Genomic DNA, 23,869 nt, shown 5'->3' on the forward strand with positions numbered 1-23,869 from the left:
AAATGGAAAAAATATGCCAAAATTATAATACTGATTGCTGCATGATGAAAATAGTCTTGCTTCTTTATATTTTTCTCTACTTTCCAAATTTTCTAAAATGAGAATAAAAAAAAATGAAAAAATAGTAAAATAAAATATTTATACATAAGTGAAAGTTCACAAAATATGTCTATGCCCGAGATTTTTCTAGGATCTTTCAGTAAGAAAGATCCTGACTTTGGAGGCCTCCACTAACTTATCTCCCCAACTTTTCTTTTTCAAGTTGTTGCCAAAAAGTTTCCAGCTGCTGCATTGGCCGGGAATCGAACCCGGGCCTCCCGCGTGGCAGGCGAGAATTCTACCACTGAACCACCAATGCTCCAGCTGGGTGCTACTCTGCCTCCAGCTGTTTTGCTGCTCTGGCTCACACTGGCATGGCACAACTGTAACTTGACACCTGAAACAATCCAGCACGCCAAACCTTGGGAGGGGGCCCATGAGGCACACGTGCCTGAGATTCTGCTCAGATGTTCAAAAGGGAAGCCCAAGAACAGCAATGGGAGAAAATGCTTTAGAAATTCTTTCAACTCCTGGGGGAAGGTTTCAAACCGACGCCTGTTAGCCTAAAAGATTTGAGCAGGTTCTGTATCAATTTACTCTCTGGCTGACTCTGCAAAGGAGAACATCACCCCAAAGTTGATCAGTGACATCCCAGTGAGGATAGAGACCCAAGCGATTAAAAAAAAGTCAAGAGTTCTAGATAACAGTTAGAAAGTCCAACTCCAGACTCCAATTGGCATAAGAGTGTTTTTCTTCATGGTATACAGATACATAAGACAATAATGTTAAAGGAGTCTGAAAGGAGAGCAGAGCCAAACCATTTTGTAAAGACACTAGAATTTCTGACAGTAGCATTCCCAAGGGCTGAATAAACTCACTGGAGCTTTCTTAACCCTCCTGTCTGAGAATGGCTGGCATAGTAAAGGCAGCCAGCTTCTGGGTGGCTGGATGTCGGTGGCCAAGTTTCCCGTGAAGGCTGCAGTTTGTACTCCTGCGACGCTCCAAACCTTCCTATACTGAAACAACTATTTCCTGTAGCTGAGCCCAGAAAAAAACTAAGGAGTCAGCATCTTTGAGGCAGTAAGGGTTAGGAGCATAGGTTCTGGAGACAGGCTGCCAGGGTTCAAATCCCAACTCTGCCACTTAGTAGTTGCCAGAGCCTGGTAGTGCTTACCTCTCTTCCCTGCGCCCATCTGTAGAATGGGGACAATAGCAGTTCCTATCTTATTGGGTTGTCACCAGAATTAAATTAACTAACATGTGGAAAGTAGTCCTGGCTGGTTAGTGAGGTCCCAAGTCAAGTCAACCATGACCTCTGGTTCCCAGGGGTCCTCTCTGGAGGTGAGAGCTGACGGGCGGGAGGCAGAGCCTACTCACCACTGCCTGTCCCCTCCTGCTTTGCCGGAGAGTCGTCAGGGTTAGGCTCTGCCAGCTTCTGCACCACTGGCTTCAGCTCGTCAGGTTCGTCGTCCTCAGTGGTGACCAGCTTCATCAGGCTCTGGTTGCACACGCTGGCCACCTCCTTGATGCCTACGTCCTGATGTAAGGAGCAGCCCCACACAGGGGTCCTCTCTAAACCCAAGGTCACTGGCATCGGTCAGGTGCCTGGTCCTCTACCCAAGTTTGTATCAGGCAGACAGGCAGTCTGAACCAAGTCCCCGAGTCCTCGTCCTCCTGCCACACTGGTGTCCCCTCAAGATGCTCCTGTGCCTTCTTGTAGGGCCCCTTCCTTGTGGACCTCCCACCCACAGGATGTCCCCCACCCAAGGTGGGGCAGTGTGAACTCAGGGGATTGGAACTGTGGGACCCTGGAGAGCCGCACCAGGTCTGCAAGTAACCAGGTGAGGTTTGGGGACAGCGGCATTAGCTCCGTGTCCCTGGTGCTGTCCTGATCCTCACTGTCCGTGTTCAGCTCCACCTCTTGCTCCCCTGATGCCAGGGCCTATCTGGAGGTGTGATGGGTCCTAAGGGAGCCCCATCCTCATTCCAGGGTCCCCCAGCTGCACAGTCCCACTTGGGGCTGCTCTCGTTCTTTTCTCCAGTGAAGGATACTTTTCTTGCGGTCATCGTAGGCCAGGCAGGGCAGGACTGCAGTCAGGATCCCAGAGGAATAGGGCAGCATCACCCGGCCGGCCAGCTGGATAAACTCGCGCATCCAGCACATGGCTGTCAGCTGGATCAGGTCGTCTGCAAGAGGAGCGGTGGGTTCTAGGAGGGTCAGCATGAGCATGATGTTCCCTCCCACAGGAAGGCACTGGAGGAGGGGCCCGAGGGCTTGCACTGCTTCTGGCCTCATCTATACTCTCGCCCTTGCTTTCTGCCTACCAAAGGTACATACAGTCCCAGGTTGGAACGGAAGAACAAGCTATGTCAGGTTGTAGAGCAGCCATGATTCACTACCCCTCCCTGTATCCATGCCCCCCTAATGGGGCTCTGCAGCTCCTCTCATCATATGGCTGGGGTGGAGTCCATTTCCCAGCTCCTTGACCCTGGGCTGGCCTCGCCACTTTGACCCACAGAAGGTGCTAGAAGTGATGGTGTGTCTGGTTCCAGCCGAGGCCTACCATGTCTTTTGGGACCTCGCTGATACCACATGAATGTACCTGGGCTGGCCTGCGGGATGATGAGACACATGGACCAATGGTCTCTGATGCCCCCGGTGACAGCCAGCCAACTGCCAGACATGAGTGAGACCACCCCAGACCACTCAGCCTCTGGGGACCCTCTAGCTGACTGCAGGTGCATGATCAAGCCCAGCCCAGCCTGGCGCAGGGGAGCAGAACCACCCAGTGGACTCACAGACTCATGACCAATAACAGGTGACTACTGTGTTAAGCAACCACGTTTTGTGGTGGTTTGATACGCAAAGAAGCTGATGGATACACAATTCTAACCTCCAAGCATTTCATTCACAGCGCTAATGCCAAGCTTGCCACCAAGAGTCTGCAGACCTTACCCCCCTCCAGGGTCAGACCAGGTGAACAGGCCTCCATGTTAACAAAGAACCCGAATCTCTTTCACACAAGGACCCACCACTCCACTGCTCCGGGATCCAGTGCCACACTGGTTCACACTCCTACCAGGCCCCTTCCGGAGATAGTGAGAGAGAAAGGTGCTTGTGAGGAGAGGGCAGTGGCCACAGGGCCTTCACACACTCACCTGTGGTCTGGCAGTGGATTACCAGGATGTTTGCCATCTCAGCAAACTTAACACTGGAGGGGTTCTTCTTAATTTCTTTCAAGAATTCTCCAAGGACCACCTCACACCTGCCAATGAGGAGGAGAGGGGAAATAGCATATGCCAGCCAGGGCTCAAGGAGCCGCCACCAGTGTGCCCATTTCTTCTCCGGGGCAGCAACCCAGAGTGAGCCACACTTTGAACTTGTCAAATGTATGTTTTTCAGAGGCTGGGGGTTGATGAGCTCTTAGCTGCTCACAGTGAGAAGCACGTGAGCAGGAAGAAAAGGGGAACTTCTTGTTCACCTGCTGCTGCCTGTTGGTGTGTGGGGGGTGCACTAATGGACCCCGGACAGCGGCAGCTGCCTGCCCCCTCCCCTCCACTCACATTTTCCGAATCTCTTTGCCATTGTCACCCAGGATCTGGAAAAGTCCATCCAGGATCTCCGGCAAATAATCTAGCAGATTAATGTCTGGCACGGACTCCAGAACCAGGATCTGACCCAGAGAAAGAAACCAGGAGAGAGAGTTACACCAGCCCGAGATCCTTCGTCTCCTCCCCATCCTCTGGGCCTGGGCAGTGAGAAGGGGGACCTGCTGAGGCAGCATTTCATGGCCCTGCAGGTGTCCCATGGTGGAGAGGGTGCTAGCACCTAGAGCTTTTGTTAACAGTGCAGGGAAGTAGTAACTTTACTGCAAGGACATTCAGATGTCACGAGGAGAAGGGAGTACATGGGAAAGGACAGACAAGGCTAGAAGAGGTGTGACTGCCCGAAGTAGCACTACTGGCTTCAAATGGGAATCAGGGTTTCCCAGGAAAAGGAAGAATTGTATCCTTATCAGGACGATGGGCTTTGAACACAAGTGTTTTTGGATTACTTGGTGTCATTGGCTATTCGAGGGTAACAATGAGGCTTCTCGGCAGCCATCAGACTTGCCCAGGGTATGCTAGAGAGATGTGACTAAACCAGAGGCTCTCATGGCTGCAGAAAGTGTTGTGGCGCCAGCCCTTACCCAGGAGATGATGAACTGCCGGGCGTACTGGTTGTTGGAGTAAATCCTCTCCCGTAACAAGGGGATGAAGCCCACCAGATCGAACTTGTTACTCTCTGTCACGATGTCCTGTGGATCAGAGGTATGTAAGCTGCTGAGTGACAGCCAGAGACCAGGGGCTGCCTGACCTGGCCGAAGTACTGGCACAGGAGTCAGGTGGCCACAGAGGAAAATGGAAGAGCCTGGGCCAGGCAGCAGAGGTACCCAGAGCACCCGCTGTCTCCCAGGCAAAAGGACAAATAAAAACGATGCATTAAAAGCAGAAATAAAAATCAAGGAACTAATGAAATGGGAAACCCTGCATCTCTGTGGTCTAGATAGAATGCCCTTGTGAGTTTAGCATAAGCAGTCCCATCACTGGGGGCAGGGTGGTGTGGGAGGTCACGGGCAATATCCTTTGCCCTGGGTGAGGCTGGCACAAGGGGATGTATATGGGTTAGAGAATGGTTCTGCATTTTGATTGCACTGGTGACATAACTCTATACACTTACCATAGAAGTGTACACCAAAGGGTTAATTTTACTGTATGTAAATGAAAAAGTTTAAAGAGACTAGGAAGAATGTCCCCGATGATAGAATTTAAAAGCTGTCCAGACAGATGCAAGAAATCGATTATAAAAAGAAAAGTGGGGACCAAGTACAAATACCTTTAAAAGGCGGTCTAGGAGCTCAGATCCACTTTTCACATTGGGGTCTGGGTCAGCAGCCAACTATGAGACACAGAGAGGGAGAGAGATGGCCATGGTCAAGATGTAAGACAAGGAACATGAGAATACTGAAAACCCACAACCAAGACCCTGGTGAAGCTTGGAACATTGAACGGGCATCTCCTTCAGTGAATAAATCAAAGGAAGGCAGGAGAAGTGGGGATGGACAAACTGGGACCCTGGCTAAGGAACCGAGATGTGGTGGACTTCCCGTCTGGTCAGGGACCTCTGGGACTTCCTGGGGGCCCCGTGACCCGCTGCCACTGGGTCAGGTAGTTGCTTCCCATTGGCTTTCCTCAGGGGTTTCCAATCTTAAAATGCTGGGCCCTCTCTGCACTCCTGGAGGAGGGGCCCAAGGCAGCTGCGAGGCTGAAAGCACTGACAATCAGCAGGGCAGCAGAGCTTCGGGCTGCTCGGCGCCCGGGAGGGGAGATCCACGAAGCTGAGGGGGGCAGAAGGGACTCGAAAGCCTTTCCAAGTAGAGCTTTTTCTAGCACTTACAGACTAGTACTCTCCTCGCGGGGGAAATAGTCTATATGGCTTTATCATCTCCCCTTTCTAGAAGGGAGGTTAGTATGTTTCAAACTATCAGTTTTTTCCCTCCAATTTGTGGAGGGCTGATACTTCCATAAAATGCAATAAAATTAATAGAGAAATGGAAAAAACCAAAATGTAAATACAAGCCCGTTAAAAAAATATTATTAGATTAAACAAAGTGTCCTTGGCAGCCATCTATCTGTTTATCTGTCTGCTCCGCCTGCATCTGGAAGAGGGACCCAAGCACTCAAGGTCCTGGAAAGTCAAGTTAGGTGGGTAGAGGGAGCTCCGCCCAGCGAGTGAGGTGCATCACCTTGCTCAGCCCGCCAAAGAGCACGTTGAAGTGGGGCAGCACGGCGCCCCGGGCCACCTTGACGATGTTGTAGAGAGCCTCGCAGGCGTAGTAGCGCAGCCTGCTGTCTGCGTCATTGAAGCAGGTCAGCACCGGCTCGATCAACTCCTTCAGGTAGAGCCCCGAGTCCTGTGGTGCGGCAGGAGGAAAAACAGCTCAAAGGAGGCCAGCTCCCAGCCCCGTGCCAGCTGACATCCCAGCTCCCTTGGGGATGCGCAGGCTTTGGTGTGGGGTTGGCCTCCCAGGACAGGGGCCATGCCAGGGGACAAGACTGCAAGACCTCGCTGCTTTAGGTGTGGAGAGAGCGGCAATAAAACACAGGTACGCAATACTCTGCTGTGTGTCAGGTCCGAGTCAAGGCCATCGCTGGCGTGGCTGTCTCTGCAGGAGAAAAGCCCACCTTGCCCAGTGCGATGGAGCAGGCGGCCAGGCCGATGAGGCCCCCTTTCCGGCTGTGGGGGTGCTGAGACAGGGCAAACTCCTGAGACAGGGTCTGGATCACATGCTTGATTTGCATGGTGTTGTTCTGGGCCACGAACTCCCGCACCAACCTGGAGAGAGAGGGGAGAGGGGCTGCAGGACCAGTGCAATCAGACTACCCCTGCTGCTGGCTCCAGGGCCTGGGGCTGGGAGCAGGGAGGGAGATGACTTGTTTAGAAAGAGGAGTTGGGATCAGGCATCTCACGGTAGGCCTTTCCCAGTTCTGCGGCCGATGGGGAGGCGCTGGCTGGGTTACGGTTCTTTCCCTATTCTGGGTCTCAATTTCCCTTTGTGTACAATGGAATGAGGAACTCACTTCTGGGAATCTAACAGAATGCAAACGAATGTCCTGTTGAGGAACAAAAACTACAATGCATTATGAGTTGATCAACCTTCTTTATTCAACACTTGCTCAACCTTCCATTCAGGAACCCAAGAGGTTCTCTGGGTCTGTGTCATTACTTCCAGGGACGGTGTTGAATCAGGCCCCAGTTCAATGGGCAAGATCCACACCCAATAAGTATGTAATTGTAGCAACAAGATGCAAGTGACACCACAGAAGCCAGAAAAATGCCACAGGCTAATCTCCTTGGGCTGACTGGGAAGTGCCCTTTCAGTCAGAGCTTAAAAAGAACAGGCATTTTTCAGATAAAGAAAAAGGAAGGCAGGGCACGGCCTCTCAGGCACAGAGACGAGCCTGGCCAAAGGCAGGACCTCTGAAAAACCATGGTGTATTTACGGAAGGAGAGGAGTCTGGGTGTGGAAGAAGTGGCTAGAGACAAAGAAAAACTGCGGTGAAAGTTTCCCAGCAATAGGGTGACAGGCTCAGACCTTCTTAATTAGGTGCTTCTGGTGGCAGCCTGGAGAGGCTGGGCTGCGGGTGGGGGGGCTGATTTGACAGAAGGAGACTGAAAACCCCCCAGAGGAGAACACCACAGCTCTCACAGTCGGGAAGAAGGGCCTGCAGTATGGCTGAGGTCATGGGAAAGAGCAGGGAGCGACTGTTAAACAGAAAAGCATTGGAAACCCATTAAAATGGGATAGGACAGGAAGTGTAGGTACACCTCTGAGGTGTGTACCTGGGGAGAACGGCCATCTGAGGGAGGCCGCGTCTGGGACCATCCTTGGGATGCTGCCACAGCATGCCCAGCCTGGATTGGAGAGCAGAGGGCGGCCCGGTTCTGTCAGGGACCAGTCTCTGTTTTCAGAGTCCATGGGACACAAAGGCCGAGACACTCGGCCTCTCAGAAAGAGCGTTTTAAGAAGCTCTGAAATGGATGAGGAGGGGGAGACCAAGCCATCACCCAGGAGTGAGGGACTGGTACCTGTGGAGGATGTTGAGGGCAGTCTAGAGATGAGGGGCTTTTCAAAGCAGCTGTCTAGACTCACTGTCTAACTGCTTTGCATCCACGATGGCAGGTACACTGCTTACCTATTGCATAAATAGGGGTTTCAAGTGGGCTTGAAGAATTTTAAGGACAGTCAAGTCCACAAGGAATCAATCAGTCTGTGTGGTTCCAGCTCAGTGTCAGGAACCTGCTAGTAATTAGAGCTGTTCAAACATAAATGTGCTGTCCTATGAGGCAGGATAAAATTTCATACAGCAAGCCATATGGGGCAGCCATTCTGTTCCAGCACTGCGCAAACAGGTGAACAAAATGGGCCCAGCTCCTGAGCTGGCAGATGTAGGAGAAAAGATGGGTATTTCAGGAACGGGCTGTATGCCTGTGAGATGCCTTAACCTTTGATCTTTATAGGATGAGATTCCACCAAGCCTGCCCCAGGGGGCTGAGGGCTATGGATGAACCAAGTGCCTCTGGGTGGAAGGTCCACAGGCCCCCACTCCCAAGGTAGCATAATAAGGCCAAGTAAGGATGGTTCTATATAAACCAGTCTAGTTTCCCAAACTGGACAAACCAGCTAGGTGAGGCTGTCATCTGCCAGGGCTCCTCTTTGAGTATGGATAGATACAGCCCCTTGAGAAAAGCCCTGCAGATGTGTCAGCACACAGCTGGCGCATTGGTGGTTCAGTGGTAGAATTCTCGCCTGCCACGCGGGAGGCCCGGGTTCGATTCCCGGCCAATGCAATGCTGGTCTTTTGCTTTATTTTTCTGGCAGACTTCCTCCTCACACAGAGATGCTGCTGGAGGAGCTATCCTGCTGCTGGCCTGCAGCAGCCACGGGTGCTGTGAATTTCTAACCACGATTTCCTGCTCCGTGAACGCAGGAACAGCAGCTGGGTTCTCCAGAGAGGCATTAATGGCTGCTGGGACCAAGGCCTTCACGCCCTTCACCAGTGCGGGCACTCCTGCTGTGCCCCTCATCCTTGCCCAATCTCCAGCAAGAAGCTGGGGTGAAATCTGAGAACTGTAAAACAGCTCAACACACATGAACATGGAAAGGGAGGACCCACACATCAGAGGGGAGAGAGGCACCCCAAGCTTCAAAGTGCTTTCTGCTACTGAGAAGGACTTGAGCTCTAGTTTCTGTCCTGAGCTCTGAAGGCCAATCAAGTCCACACACATTCTTCTGCCTCCTGCCTTCTCCCTCCAGCTCTGGAACAGAAGCTTTCTGTTCTTGCAATCATGCTGATGTGGCAGCTTTAGAGCCTGGCCTTATATTTTAAAGCAGCATATACAAGGAGGCTCAGGACTGGGGTTAAAGGCAGGTGCTCACACAGCTGCTGACAGCTGGAGCATTGGTGGTTCAGTGGTAGAATTCTCGCCTGCCACGCGGGAGGCCCGGGTTCGATTCCCGGCCAATGCAGCAGCTAGAAACTTTTTTAATCCTGAAAGATTGATTGGATGAAGATTTCACATTGCCTAACGAATTTGTGAACAGTCTGAGAACTTAGGATGACTTGTTTCTAGCTTGCATTTAAAATACCTCTGATGAAATATACTCAAGTTTCTTGAATTCCATAAGGATCTAGAACCTGTGTCTCCGTATTCCTGAGGAGTCCAGGATGGGGGTATTATCAAAGCCACTGAAAGCAACTGTGCTTCTCACTCCTGCCCAGACAACCTGTCCTGCGACTAGCTGTCAACAGCACTCCCGGGGAAGCCAGACCACGTTTCTGCTCAGTACAGGTTAGAGCAGCACCACGAGTGGGAGGAAGGACATCCAGGAGGCTTCAGCGGGGGATCCAAAGAAGACCCAGCCCTGCCCGCCGTAAAGGCCATCCTGGAACCACCTCCTTGCCTGTCTCCTTGTTTCAGGTTACAAACGGTCCCTGAGCTACTGGAAAGGGCACTCTTCCCCATGCTAGAGCCGGCTACGGGATGTATTCCCTGCCCGTGAGGGGCTCTCGGAGGGAATTGGGGGAGTGAAAGGGGGAGAGAAAACAAGAGGAAACATGAGGACTTTCATGCAAAGCAGAAAAAGAAAATCTCCGGTGAGAAGGGTGCAAGGTGAGGAGGGAGGAGGCAGGAAAGCACGACTAGTATCTCTGGTGGGGAGGGAATGGGGTGTGGCTTCATGAGGGTCAGCGTTTGAGGGTGGTTGTGAAGGATGAGCCGGTGTTCGCTCTGCAGCTGTTTGGGAAGAAGCTGCCCAGAGGGGGCTGCATGAACCAAGGCTCAGAGGACAGAGGGAGGCACTTGGTTTGGCAGTGAAGGATACAGTGCAGGAGAGGTGGGACGGGCTAGGGAAGCTGCTCCCAGTCATGTGCTGGGCAAAGGGCCTGGCACTGAATTCTGGCCGCAGGAAGGAGGCACGGAAGGTACGAGGAAGCCGCACTGGGGGGTGGTATGGACCTGGATGGTGTTTAGGGAGCTCTGAAGACTGCGGTCTCACAGAGACAGGAGAGCAAGGGCGGGAGGACCGGGGCTCTATGTCGGGGGCCGCGCACAAGAGCAGCAGGGTCTGGAAGGGACAGACGGGCAGGGGGTCTTATGTTCAGCTCTCGGGACCGTGCAGGCCCAGCGGCACCTTTCTCCTTTGCTCTACACCAGCTGGAAGGCCCCCCCACTCCGAGTCTTACCAGGCCTCAACTCAGGGCGCCCCAGGCCACTAGAAAAAGGATGGCCCGTTCATGCCCTGAGGCCCCAGAACCCCACGTCTCTACTGCCTGCACCCTTGGACTTAGGGGCAGAAGCTTCACGTCCAGAAAACAAGACACTATGACAAAGAATGGCTCCCTGCGGAGGGGAGACGATGGGAACATGTTCTCACCTGTACCACCAGCTCAGAGCACCGCCCTGTGGCAATCCCTGGCACAGCAGCAAGAGCTGGCCCACGCATCAAGCTTACACTCCTTACCTGGCACTCAGGGCGACCTCCCCAGTGTCACTGCCCAGCTGCCCAGCATAACTTTCCACTCCCACGAGACCCGCCTGCTCCCTGGGCCTGGCTCACTGTCCTCCTCACACACTTGCCCTCGGCCCCGCACCCTATTAGCCTTCGGGGTCTAGCTCAAGTCCAAGACCGCTTCTCCTGACCATCCAGGAAGTGGTCACTCCTCTGAACACTGAAGGACCATGAGCCCTCGGGCCACACTGTCTCCTTGTTCATCTCCAGGTTGTGAGCCGCAGGTGGGGGGGTCTGGAGCTGAACTAGTTTTGAAGTTAATATTTGGCCCAGAAACTCACGCTCACAAATCCCTGGGACCTTCATCGACATAAAGGTCACAGGCATCACTGTTCTATGCACCAGAGGAGAGAATCTGCTTCTGTCTGGCTTCCTCTAAAAAGTGTTACAAACCCCAGTTCACACAGTTGCTCAGAGCCTTCACTTCCCACTGGTCAGAGATGTCGCAGGATAGCAGAAACACCCATTCCCCCCATGCTGGCCAACCCAAGCTCGTGACACCAAGCCAACATCTTGAAGTGCCACGCCGGGCACCCCCTCCCTGAAGGAAGGAACCAGACAGGGTAGGATGCACTTGGAATCATCATCAGCCAAAGGGGAACCTGGGGCCGCCATCTCAGCAACACAACCACAACTCACGGGACCTCTTGGCCTCTGGTGACACAGCGCAGGGACAATTACAGGCCACATGAAGACTGGTGAGTCCACTACTTGCTAAGCACACACTACACTAAGTATTTCAGTTAGTCCTTGGAATAACTATAACTACTATCATCTCATCTTCTAGATTTTAAACACAGCCTCCGGGAAACCAAGTCCCTTTCCTAAGGTCACAGAGGATCTGAAACCTTGACACGCTACAAAGCCTGTGCCCTTTCAGCTGTACGTCAGTTCCTCTCTCCCATCTTCTTAAACCACGTCAACGGCCCAGTGAACACACCCAATTACAGAGGGCCCTTCCCTTGGGTAGAAGCGAGGCCCCAAGTGAAACGCAGCCTTCCCTATACATTTCCCCACACTATTCAGTGTTCAGATAGCCCTGAAGCCTTCCTCCACCACACAGAGTACAGGTGAGGTGAGTACTTGAGGGGATGTTTTGAAATGAAGCTGTAGAGCTGGGCTTCTCCTATGAAGGCAGGAAATAGGTAACCATTTGCTGAGCACTTGCTATTAATATATGCCAGGTAATGTGCTGGGTGCTTTACATGCAGTACCTAAGTTAAACCTTCAAACCACTGAGTTAGTAGTCTAATACCCATTTTACAGATGGGGAGACTGAGGCTCAGCTATGTTTAGAAACACACATGGTCACACAACTTATAGATGGCAGGTGCAGAAATCAAACATAGGTTTTCCTGTCTCCAAGGTCTAAAATCTTACCCACTATGTTACACTATCCGCCTACTCAAATAGCAGAGCTACCAACTGTCGGATGCCTACTGGGTGCCAGGCACTTCACGTTTATTCTTTTATTTAACCCCAATCCCATTTCATGTGGTGAGGTCCAAATGTCCCAGCTAGTAGGTAGGTGGCAGAGCTTTTAGCCGCTGCACTCATGTTCCTATGCCTTCACAGGAGACACCCTTGGCCATAAGGTGGGGCTAATAATTCCAAAAACCTTATACTCTTTTGAGAGAAATAAGATAATGCATGCAATGTGCTCTGCATTGCACATGCCCATATAACAGTATCAGTGCAAACAAAGTCAGAATCAGAGACAAACTGTGGTGTTATCTACACCACACGTGGTCAGTTCATCCTCTAAATGTTACTGAGGACCTGCTGTGCTCCTGGCTCCAAAAAGGACAGAAAAAGAAAGATAAATCCAGAGCTGTGTTTATTCCTGTGTTATAAAACTTTTAGCATGGATTCGGGGCTGCTGCTTCCCCCCCCTCCCCCCCCACCGCTGGCAAGTCCAATTATCCACCCCAGTTCTCTATGTAACATGCTATATTCAGATGGCATATCCAGGCAACAATTTCTCAAAGAGGATCTAGGTAAACATCTCCTCCATCTGCTGAGTGTTTAAGTAATTTGGTTTCCATTTGCTCACTAGTCTCAAATAACTGAACAAGTAAAGCAGAACATGTGTCTCTGAGGAAGGGTCAGAGACCTTCTGAAAAGGCCTAAGATTTAACTGACAAAATACACCCAGCATCCACTGGACATAATAATCAGTAGAAAAACCATAAAGGAGAAATGAGTCAGAGACAGCAGAAGGCATGTTTGGACCTCAGGTGACAATAACTGGCCACTTAATGAGTGTTTCCCTCACACTGTAACAAAACACTACAGGTATTATTATTTTTTTAAATTGAGATATAGTTGGCACCATACATTGACTCTTTTAACTTGTACAATTCAGTCTTTGTTCACAAAGTTGTGCAACTATCCCCACAATCACTTTTAGAATGTTTTTATCACCCTAAAAAGAAATCCTGCACCCATTAGCTGTCACTCGCCATTTTCCCTACCCCGCCCCTAAGCCCTAGGCAACCCCTAATCTACTCTCTGTGGATTTGTCTATTCTAAACATTTCATATAAAATGGAATCATACAATACATTGCCTTTTGTGACTGACTTCTTTCACTTAGTGTAATGTTTCCAAGGTGCACTTGGAGGAGGAAACTGAGGCACAGGAAGTTAAACCAGAGTTCAAAAACTCAAATGCTTGCAGGGGTCAGGCAGGAGATACAAGTGAGAAGGCCAAGAGCCGTAAGACAGGCTGTGGTGAACTTGCCACACAGGAAGCAAACTGAGGTGTGTGCAGCCTGGCTGGGAAGGGGAGAGGGGAGGCCCCTAACTCCCCCTAGTCTGCTATATGGGAATGTGGGTCCCACAGAGCCACCATTGAGGAACTTCTCCATTTAAAATAGCCTGTGATCCAGGTCAAACCAAACAGTTCTGGTGGCAGGACACAGCCCCTGGCTGCCAGTCTGGTACCCCTGGATTAAGCAATGTGCTGAGCGTCCCACTGCTAATAAAGGGCTGAGCTGGCTGGAATTCTAACCCACACTCCAAAAACTGCCTTCAGTCACTTGGTAACACATAGTGTCTCCCCGCAGAGGTGGTAGGTTCCAACAAGCCAGGTCAAACTCAAAAGTTCAACCTGTATCTGACCAGAGCTCCAGGGATCCCTGCTCCCCAACACCCCATTCCCCAGCAGGTACAGACGAATGGACGCATGATTCAGGAGCTCCAATCCCACAAGCCCCCTCTTGGGCTTCAGTGTTCTCAAGGGGCACGGCCTGGTACCCACATTTGTGGGCTTTTGGAACTCAAAGCTCAGGAACACTAGGGACTTGGCACTAAGCCCATCGCTGGTTCCCATGAAGGGCATCATCTGTCCTAGCCTGCAGTGAGGGGGCACTGCCATCAGTGTGGGGCACAGCACTCCCAGCACCGCCACACTTACCAGAGTGCCTGCTGGCATTTCTCTCCCACACGAGACTCCCCTGGACAGCAGAGCCTGGGTTCTTAGCAAACTTTTCGTCAGGACTGTTTACACTATATTCCCTGAAACTGAGAGCCCACAAGACCTGAAAGAGCAATTCTAAAATCTAACCTAAGTGCTTTATCCTTTAGGAATCGTGTGGGCTTGTTAAAGTGAGGCTGCGGGGGATAAAAGCATTCTGGGACTGCGCACAACAGGCTCGCATATTTAGCCATCAGATCCTGGTCATGTAACACCTGGTCTTGAGATTCCAGAGTCCAGGAGTCCTTCAGCTGAGGCTCAGTCTTTCTGCATTTTTAGTGTCTGAGAGGTCAGTCATCAAGGTAAAACACCCTCCTCTTGTTGGAATTTTAATCCCTCATTGGAATACCATATGCAGTACTGACTGTCACCTGAACAGATGGACTCTAGAAAACTGAAAATGGCGCTTAAAACAACCATCTAGATAGATGTTCAAGGGTGAATTTTTAAAAATTAAATATATGTCCCCTTTTTTTGGTAGGGAAAACCACTCATTGTGGTGGGCAAGCCTTTTGAGACAGATGAACCTGGGGTTTTTAGTTTTTGTTTTGTTGTCAAATGATCTGCAACTGAAATATTTTCCTCTGTAGTAGTTCTTAACTAGCTGGGCATTCCACTGCGCCGCTGTTGTCACAAGGGCGGTGGCCATCAGCATTGCAGCCCACAGACTGGGGAGTCCCCAAGATCTCTTTAATGGTTCCAGAGAGTTCTATAGCTAAAGATCGGTGCTGCATCTGTTGACAATGTTGACAATCTCATCAAAAGTGATTATTTCCACTGTGCTTAACACGTTGCGTACAGATCACGAGACTCTTCGTTTTTTTCTGAGCCATGCGTTAAGGACAGATAACGAGAATTCTCGTTTTTACTGTTGACTCTTTTTACTTTGCACATTTTATTGAATTATTTGTGTTTCGTTAATAACAAAGGAAGCTGCTTTCTGCAGTATCACACCAGGAGGGATTACTAACATCATAGGTGAGTAAATCCTAAAAAATTCCATAGAAAAACAATAAATGACATAGAAGCATTTACGCTTTAAAGAGAAGAGTGCATTTTAAAGTACTTTCTTTTAAAAACCTGCCAGAACAAAGGGGTATGAGGGATTTAAACCCCGCCGTACGCAACGTGTTAATGTTTTTTTGCTTCTTTCTGTCTCTTGGTGGTTCTTTGAGGGCTTTGATGATCAGGGCGGAGGCAGAAGGTACCACCTCAGTCTGGGCCTGTCTGTTCTAAATAGTCAGTTTCACTGTCATCCTCAGACCCTTCTAATCACTGGTTGCTTTAGCAATGTCATCACCAATTGTTTTTGGAGGCAGACCCCCCTCCCCGTCTGACAGGTCTTGGGGGCCAGGGCAGATGTGGCACTGACTTCCCCATGGGTGCACCTCAGGTATACGACTTTGATCTCATTGGGGTTGATCTTGGGCGGCATGGAAGAGGCGGCTGGTGCTGGATGAACCCGGATTCGGGAAGACCGAAGAAAGGTACACCCTGGCCTCCTCCAAGCTGAAAGCTGAGAGTGACTGGGTTTTTTATCCAGGTTCTAGATGTGAAACCTTAGGAAGATTACTTAACCTCAAGGAGCCTCTGTGAAATGGGGTGACACTACCTAAGCTCACAGGGCAGTCATGCAAAATAAACGAGATGAGGGGTGTACAATGGCCAAACAAAAGGAAGCTTCTCTATCCTCCTCCCCACAAATCGGGCAAACAGTGCTTTATACGTGATGACTTTTTTTTTATGATCACTGTTATGGACTGAATTGTGTCCCCCAACCCAAGTTCATAAACCCCACTTTGAAGTCCTAAACCCCCCCTTTGACAGTACAGCAGTCTCCTCATCTGCAGTTTCAGTTACCCACGCTCAACCATGGTCTGAAACTATTAAATGGAAAATTCCAGAAATAAACAATTCGTAAGTTTTAAGTTGTGTGCTGTTTTGAGTAGCGTGTGAAACCCTGCGCTGTCCCACCTGGGATGGGAATCATCCTTCTGTCCAACGCATCCATGCAGTGTGTGCAGTACAATATTTTGAGAGAGACCACATTTGAGTAACTTTGTACAGTATTTTATTGTAACTGTTCTATTTTATTATTATTGTTAATCTCTTACTGTGCCTAATTTGTAAATTAAACTTTATTATAGGTATGTAGATGTAAGAAAAAAACAGTATATATAGGGCTCAGTACTATCCGCGGTTCCAGGCATCCACTGAAGGTGTCAGAACGTATCCCCCATGGATAAGGGGGGGCCACTACACTCTGAGGAACATATCAAACAGGACACTTCTCCTTCCAAATATGGCTGAAGAAGGCTAGAAAGTGACTTCGGGGTCTTCTAGGACAGTGCTTCTCAAACTTTAACGCGCGCACAAATCACTCAGGGATCTTGTGAAAATGCAGCTTCTGACCCACAGGTCTGTGGTGAGGCTGGAGAATCTCTTTCGAACGAGCTCCCAGGTGAGCCTGATGCTGGTCTGTGGGCTTACACTTTTGAGTAGCAAAGTCCTGAGACTGCAATGTTATTTCCCCACTGAAAATATGTGGTCATTCATTCATTTAGACACCGACTATCAAATGCCACCAGGCACTGTGCTAAGTGCTGAGGATACATACAACAGAGTCTCTGGTCTTAAGGAGTTCCTAGTCCAGTTAAGGCCCTAGCCTAGGGGGCTTCTCTGAATTCCACAAATCAAGGGCAATGTCTAATACAAATCAAACCCAATTAAAAACAAAACCTTTATAGGACAGCTTGCAGAGTGAGAGCACTTACATAAGTTGTGCTGGAGGTAACAATAATGCTGAGCTAAATACCTCTCTATTCAAGGGCTCAACAGATGATTCAAGCTACGATAAAACCAGACATTCTTAAGAAGCAGTGGTTGACAGATAAAGCTGGGTGTCAATGTGGCTTCAAAGACTATAAAACCCAATGGACATGGCGCCACGTCCATACATCAGCTCTGGTCTACTCGGTATAGCGATACTCATCATTAAGACTTGCTAACAGCATTAGCAAGAGCCAGGGTATAAACAAGCAGCAGTATGAAAAGAGCAGTTAAGAAAGTGGTGTTTGATGAGAAAAGGCGCTAGGTGGTTTTGGACACACTGAATGTTAGAACCTAAAGAGAGGGTCCTCTTAGCAAAGTGTAAACTCTTTAGTTGAGGAGGAAACGAAAACTCAAAGCAGTTAAGACAGTGGTCCTCAACTGGGGCAATTTTGCACCCTCGGGGGACATTCGGCAATGCATGGAGACATTTTGGGTTGTTACAACTGACGGAATGCTACTGGTATCTAGAGACCAGGGCTGCTCTAAAATTCCTGCAAAGCACAGCGACAGCACCACAACGAACGATCTGTCCCAAAATCTCAATAGTGCTGAAGTTAGGAAACCCTGAGTGAAGACATTTGCCAAGGCCAAAGAATGAGTGTCACACATGGACTAGACTCCAGACGTCGACAGCATTCTACTGCGATGCAAATGGTTTCAAATCTGCACTGTCCATTGGAGTAGCTAACAGCCGCATGTGGCTATTGAACATTTGAAATATGGGTAGGGTGACTGAGGAACTGGATTAAAATTTTTTATTTTATCTTTAATACTTTAAATATACATAGCCACACATGGCCAGTGGCTCCCCTACTGGACAGGGCAGAACTACACCCTATTTCCTGATTCCTGGACTTCAGTTCTTCCAGTTTTACACCCTGCTTCTTCCCACCTTTCTGAAAATCACCGACCCACTCACCTTACTTTATCACAAAGATCTGACTAGGAAAAACTACAAATGCAAAAGAATAGCAGAAAAATCTTAACAAAACATTCCCAGTTAAAGCCCTTGTTTTGTACACTGGGAAATAAAACAATGTTAGATCATAGTTACACCGACATGTAATAAGACTGCAGAAGCAATAAAGGTCAAACTACTTCTATTTTCACTTGCGGAGAAAGGTGATATGACAGAGATAAAACAAACAGCCCTCTGAGCCTTGAGATTTTGAAACTGACTTCTCCACTAGGTCACCTAACAGTCCCTTCCACTTCTCAGAAGCTGAGTAAGAAATGAGGCAGGTCAACTCATTAACAAATTCTCATGCTTCCCACCTGCCTCCCATCACAGAGGCCACTCTCTGATTTGCTGGTGTTGACGGAGACCACACTGAGGACGCACCATATGCCAGGCACGGTCTAAGCCCTAAGCATGCATCATGTCGCTTCCTTCTCACTGCAGCCTCAACCACTGCACATACATTACGGTCACTTCATTCTCGCAGCAGGCCTTTGGGCACCAGGAGGTTAAATAACTTGGCCCAAGTCACACAGCCAGGCAAGAGCCAAGATGGGATTCCCAATATCCTGCTCTTAAGCACCACGCTAAGGGCTAAACCTGCGGAAGCAACCTTGGCTGGAAAGGGAGCTGTTCCCTCAGGGAGCCAGGGCCGGGTCCCGCCTCCGCTCCCCACGCCCAACCCCGGGTGCCCGCGGCTCTTACTTCTCGATCTCCAGCGCTGCCACCTTCCGCTTTTCGTAGAGCTTGTCATTGAGGGCGCGCACGATGTTGGGCGTGAGGGGCGCGAAGTCCTTCTCGGGGTTCATGGTGACAGCTCCGGGAGCTCCTTGGAGCTCCGCGGCTCCTCAGCCCGCGGCTGCCCGGGCCGCGCCGGGAGCCAGGGAAGTCTGCGGCTCCGCGCTGCCTCCGGCACCGGCTCATGGGCCACGCAGCCCCGGACCCACCTGCCTCGCTCCGCCGCCGCGCGCCGCCTTAGAACCAAGGCCTGGACCCCGCCCCCGCCCACTAGCGCCCAGCTACCCTACGGCTCACGCGACTCGTTCCCGCCCGGTGCCGGCAGCGCTCAAGGGGCAACGGCCATGTTACTCGGATCACATGACTCCGCAGCAGCTTCCGCTTTCCGCCTCGAGGACCCACCCCTCGCCAGCCACGCCCCAATGCTGGCCGCTGTGGTTGGCCACGCCCTCCAAGGCTCCACCTCCCTTGTGTCCCCCTTTGCCTGAGTCTGCTTTGCTCAGCGGGGCGTGTATCACTTGAGCTCAAATACCTGCCCCAGGTGGGCTCGGGGCGTAGTGGACTTCTGCAGACTTTCCGGAGAAGCGAGGGGCTCTTGGAGCCTGACTCACTTCGCATAATTTATTCAACAGTTACTGAATCCAGTGGTTCATTCACTATTTAGTCACCAGTCAATTTCGCATATACCAATAGCTCCCAAAGTGTAGTGGGTTTTCACCATATTCTCGCCACTTGAACTATTATTTAAAAAATATTTTTCTCAACTCACTTAAAATCTTCAATTCCTACTTTATCCTTGCTTATGCCCCAAAATCATGGGTTTGAAGAGTTGTATATTTTTCTAAAACATATTAACATAAATTCTCAAAAATAGTACTACCCGTCTACCACCTAAAATCTCGTACCAACAGTGGCTGTCACCCCCACCATTTTGGACTTGGGATGAATTGACCATACCTGAAGGGCTAGGTTACAGACAGGAGAAGCCCCAAATCTGTTGGGTCTGGGTCTCCAGATGGATCTACTATAAAGCAGCCCCTCCAAGTGCTTTGAGTATCACGCTAGATGATGGAACAAAAATTGAAGCTATGTGGTAAATTTTTAAAAAGCACTTTATAGACACAGTGAAGCTAAAGATGTAGTAATAGGGAGATACATCACAGTTCCTTATCGTGTGCTTCCACAGTGGACAGGGACTTAGCACAACAGCTAGACCACAGTGAAGCCTATTAAATATGAACATAACAAGCGGTGATACTTTCCTCTAATAAGTGAAAAGTACACCCATCACGCTTACAACAATCTTGATAATGGAGTATTATCCTCAGTCCATAGAGGATACCAAGTGAGGGGCTATGGTTGGCAGAATTCTAAGATGGCCCCCAAGATTCCCACCGTTTTGGGTACATGCCCTGTATAATCCCCTCTCCTTGAGTGTGGCCAACACTTGTAAATATGAGGGGCTGTCGCTCTAACTTACTGTTTTATGTAGCAGAGGGATTTTGCAGATATGATTAAGGTCCCTAAGTTGACTCTGAGTTGGTTAAAAGGGAGATCATTCTGGATGTGTCTGACCTAATCAGGTGAGGCCTTAAAAAGAAATTAGAAAAGATTTGAAGTGGGAGATTGTCCTGCTGGCCTTGAAGAGTAAACAGTAACAGCAGTGAACTGTCTATGAGGGGCCATGTGGTAAGGACCTTAGAGTGGTCTCTAGTAGCTACGTAGGAGTGGTCCTCTGTTGTCAGTTGCCAAGAAAATGGGGACTTAAGTCATATGGCTGCAAGGAAATGGATTGTGTGCGTGTGTGTGTGCATGTGTGTGTGTGTGTGTGTATTTTTTACAGTGAAAAATTTTTATATTTAGAATTAGCCAGCTGGACTCAGTTTAGATGATCCCAATTTTGTTGGCATCATAGCCAGAGCCAGTTGAACATATGCCTTCTTCTCTCCATCAGTCCTGATCAGAGGATTGACCTTGGCCATGTCAATGTCATGGAGCTTCTTCACAGCCTGTTTGATCTGGTGCTTGTTGGCCTTGGCATCCACCATGAACACAAGTGTATTTTTGTCTTCTATCTTCTTCATGACTGACTTGGTAGCCGAGGATATTTGGGCTGCCTTCAGAGCCACAGTGTCTTTGGCCTTCACAAGGTGGGTGACATGCGGATCTTCTTTTTTAATTTTGTGGCTGTGGACGCCTTTCAGCACTGCTTCCTTTGCCTTCAAAGCCTTCATTTTGGCTTCAGCTTTGGGAGGGGCAAGGGCTTCCTTCTGTGCTTTTGGTGCCATCTTTGTGAAATAGTTATCAACACTCTTGAAGTGGGTCTTTCCCTAGTTCAGCCTCCAGATGAGGAGGCAGCTGGCTGGCATCTTCATTTCAGCCTGGGGGGACCCTGAACCAGGAAGCCAGTTCAGTCCATTCCTGAAACTGTAAGATAAGAAATTTGTGTTGCTTTAAGCTGCTAGGTTTGTGGTAATTTGTTATGCAGCCATAGAAAACAAACACAAAAGCTAACCCAAAACTCAGTAAGTCACAGAAGAATCATGTCTAGAAAAATCTATGAAAAATGTTTTTTCTATACTGGTGTTTTCACACCTTTTAAAACTTGCCAGAACAATGGGATGAATGAAGGTGGGTTCACCAATAACCTGAAAACTACACTAAATATAGACTCATCTTCAGAGAAAATGTATTGCTAAATGGTTTCTTCTGCTTCTTATCTTGATACCAAGTAGCACTGATAAGGACATTTCCAAATGTCTTGCAAGGTTTATATCTAGGTTTAGATGATGCTTGATGAAAAACAGTGAAAAAAATCAGATCAGTGGGAATGGTGTGGATCTATTTCTCCAGTGTGTATTCATTTCCACTGGACCTATATTTAATATAGTATCTCATCTGTTTCTTTTGCTGTTTGGTTTGGCTTTTTCTTAAAGGTGAACCAAATTCCTCAAAGGTCATAATGTGATACAGTTTCTAATAATTGAAACAGTAAAGAAGTGTGGTTTTTTTTTCTTTTCTTTTTACCAGAAGGAACTCTTTCCTCCTGAAATCATTCTGGACAAGGTTGCTAAGAAATCAATTTCTTACTCTGAGCCCCAACCAATGCTTTGTCCTACATTTGCTCTGACCGCTGGTGTTTTAGCCAGTTTTCATACAGCTTCCTCCATCTTTTCCTCAGTCTTAACAAGTTACAGACTAGGTTTATAACTGTTGAAAAGTGCCCCTTTTGAAGAAAGTGGTGATGGGACAATTGCTCCTTCACCCCCAGCCATGCCTCTGGTGAGTGGGAGGGAGAGGGACATTTTGGGGAGGGCCAATTTAATCAACGAGGCCATAAGCAGAGTTGGTGAGACACCTCTCTTGGGCTCTAATGAAGAGCATTAGGGCTGTGGGTTCAACAAAGGCTCGAGTTCTGCTAGTGGCTTTTAAAGCAGGGCTCTCAACTGCAATGTGCACACCATCCCCTGGAGATGCCATTACAATGCAGATTCTGATTCAGTAGGTAGGTCTGGGGCGGGGCCCGAGATCCTGAATTTCTAACAAATTTCCAGGTGGTGCTGATGCAAGAAGGCTGAGGCTTCAGAGCTGTGCTGAGGATGATGGGATTCTCAGGCCAGCAGCAGCAGCATCAATGGGAACGCTCCGCAGAGATACAAATTTTCGAGCCCACTCAAACCTACTAAATCAGGCCCTCTGAGGGTGGCGCCCCTGGAGTCTGGTTTAGCAAGCCCTGTGAGTGATTCTAATAGACACTAAAATTTGAAAACCACTGGTTTATTCAGATTGTGTACTTGCTAGTCATACCACAAGCTCGTTGCTCTCTGCATCTGCTCAGATTGTTGCTTAGTGCTTTCTTTGCTCCTTTAACCATTGGGTAAATCTGTCATCTAGTTCTTTGTTTTTACACCGATTAGTAGCATCTTTAGTGGTAACAAAAATCAACTATTAAGTGTAGGTCTGCAAATATTTTAGAAAAAGCTTCATTTGGTCCTAGGTGTGTGTAGAGTGTACTGGGCTGTATAAGAGTATAAAGGCTTGTTAAAATCCAGGTTTCTGGGACACATCCTTGGAGTTTCTGACTCAATAGGTCTGAAGTGACCCAAGAATCTCTTTTTTTTTTTAAAAGATTTTATTGGGGAAGGGGAACAGGACTTTATTGGGGAACGGTGTGTACTTCCAGGACTTTTTTCCAAGTCAAGTTGTTGTCCTTTCAGTCTTAGTTGTGGAGGGTGCCGTTCAGCTTCAAGCTGTTTTCCTTTCAGTCTTAGTTGTGGAGGGCGCAGCTCAGCTGCAGGTCCAGTTGCCGTTTCTAGTTGCAGGGGGCACAGCCCACCATCCCTTGTGGGAGTTGAACTGGCAACCTTGTGGTTGAGAGGACACGGTCCAACCAACTGAGCCATCCCAGAGCTCAGCAGCAGCTCAGCTCAAGGGGCCATGTTCAATCTTAGTTGCAGGGGGCGGAGCCCACCATCCCTTGTGGGACTCGAGAAATTGAACTGGCAACCTGTGGTTGAGAGCCCACTGGCCCATGTGGGAATTGAACTGGCAGACTTCGGAGTTAGGAGCACGGAGCTCTAATGGCCTGAGCCACTGGGTGGGCCCCAAGAATCTCCATTTTTAATAAAATCTCAGGTGATGCTGCTGGTCCGGGGCCATTTTGTGTGTGTCTTCTTCTTCTTCTTTTTTAGTTTCAGGTGTACAAAACAATGTGTTAGACATTTACACCCCTCACAAAGTGATAACCCCCCAATCTACTACCCTTCTGATAGCGAATATAGCTGTTACAATTCCATTGACTATATTCTCTATGTTGTACTCCACCTCCCGTGACCACACACACACACACACACACACACACACACACACACACACACACAGAGGAGGCCAAGAAAATGTATACACATTTTAAGAAAGGAAAAAATTGTATTAAAATTATGCTGATGGTAACCACTGTGAGCACCTCTTGTAATTGCAGAAGTCAAACATGACTTGTATTCATCTTTTGTTATAGATATATTTTGAGTATTACAATTTTAATATAGTTTTCCTTCTTAAAATGTGTATACGTTTTTTTGGCACCGTGTGTGTGTGTGTGTTTGTGTGTGTGTGTGTGTGTGTATTTAATTATAGTTGACATTCAATATTATTCAACTTCAGCTTCAGGTGTATAGCACAGAAGTTAGGCACCTACATGTTCAGGAGCCATTTTT

General features: G+C 49.0%; 1 protein-coding gene, 3 non-coding genes and 1 pseudogene across 4 annotated transcripts in view; 2 read left to right on the forward strand and 3 right to left on the reverse strand.

Moving 5' to 3' along the window:
• VAC14 (VAC14 component of PIKFYVE complex) overlaps positions 1–19,024 on the reverse strand; it is a 94,256-nt gene extending 75,232 nt beyond the window's left edge. Inside the window, exons 1-9 of the mRNA XM_019757655.3 lie at positions 18,624–19,024; positions 6,265–6,415; positions 5,826–5,993; positions 4,916–4,978; positions 4,230–4,337; positions 3,604–3,713; positions 3,199–3,305; positions 2,092–2,226; positions 1,417–1,569 (exon numbers count right to left, since the gene is read on the reverse strand). Of these exons, the coding sequence (XP_019613214.1) occupies positions 1,417–1,569; positions 2,092–2,226; positions 3,199–3,305; positions 3,604–3,713; positions 4,230–4,337; positions 4,916–4,978; positions 5,826–5,993; positions 6,265–6,415; positions 18,624–18,727 (1,099 nt within the window). The 5' untranslated portion in view covers positions 18,728–19,024. The remainder of the gene's footprint in view (positions 1–1,416; positions 1,570–2,091; positions 2,227–3,198; positions 3,306–3,603; positions 3,714–4,229; positions 4,338–4,915; positions 4,979–5,825; positions 5,994–6,264; positions 6,416–18,623) is intronic.
• Positions 288–358, reverse strand: TRNAG-GCC (transfer RNA glycine (anticodon GCC)). The gene has a single exon. It is a non-coding gene; the product is annotated as a tRNA-Gly (tRNA).
• On the forward strand, positions 8,361–8,431 carry TRNAG-GCC (transfer RNA glycine (anticodon GCC)). Its single transcript has one exon. It is a non-coding gene; the product is annotated as a tRNA-Gly (tRNA).
• LOC109461434 (large ribosomal subunit protein uL11-like) lies at positions 8,442–15,898 on the reverse strand (annotated as a pseudogene).
• On the forward strand, positions 9,040–9,110 carry TRNAG-GCC (transfer RNA glycine (anticodon GCC)). The gene has a single exon. It is a non-coding gene; the product is annotated as a tRNA-Gly (tRNA).
• Positions 19,025–23,869: the final 4,845 nt, after the last annotated feature.

The sequence above is a fragment of the Rhinolophus sinicus genome, chromosome 8 (genome assembly GCF_057876585.1).
Source record: "Rhinolophus sinicus isolate RSI-liver-muscle chromosome 8, RSI-T2T, whole genome shotgun sequence".
NCBI lineage: Eukaryota > Metazoa > Chordata > Mammalia > Chiroptera > Rhinolophidae > Rhinolophus > Rhinolophus sinicus.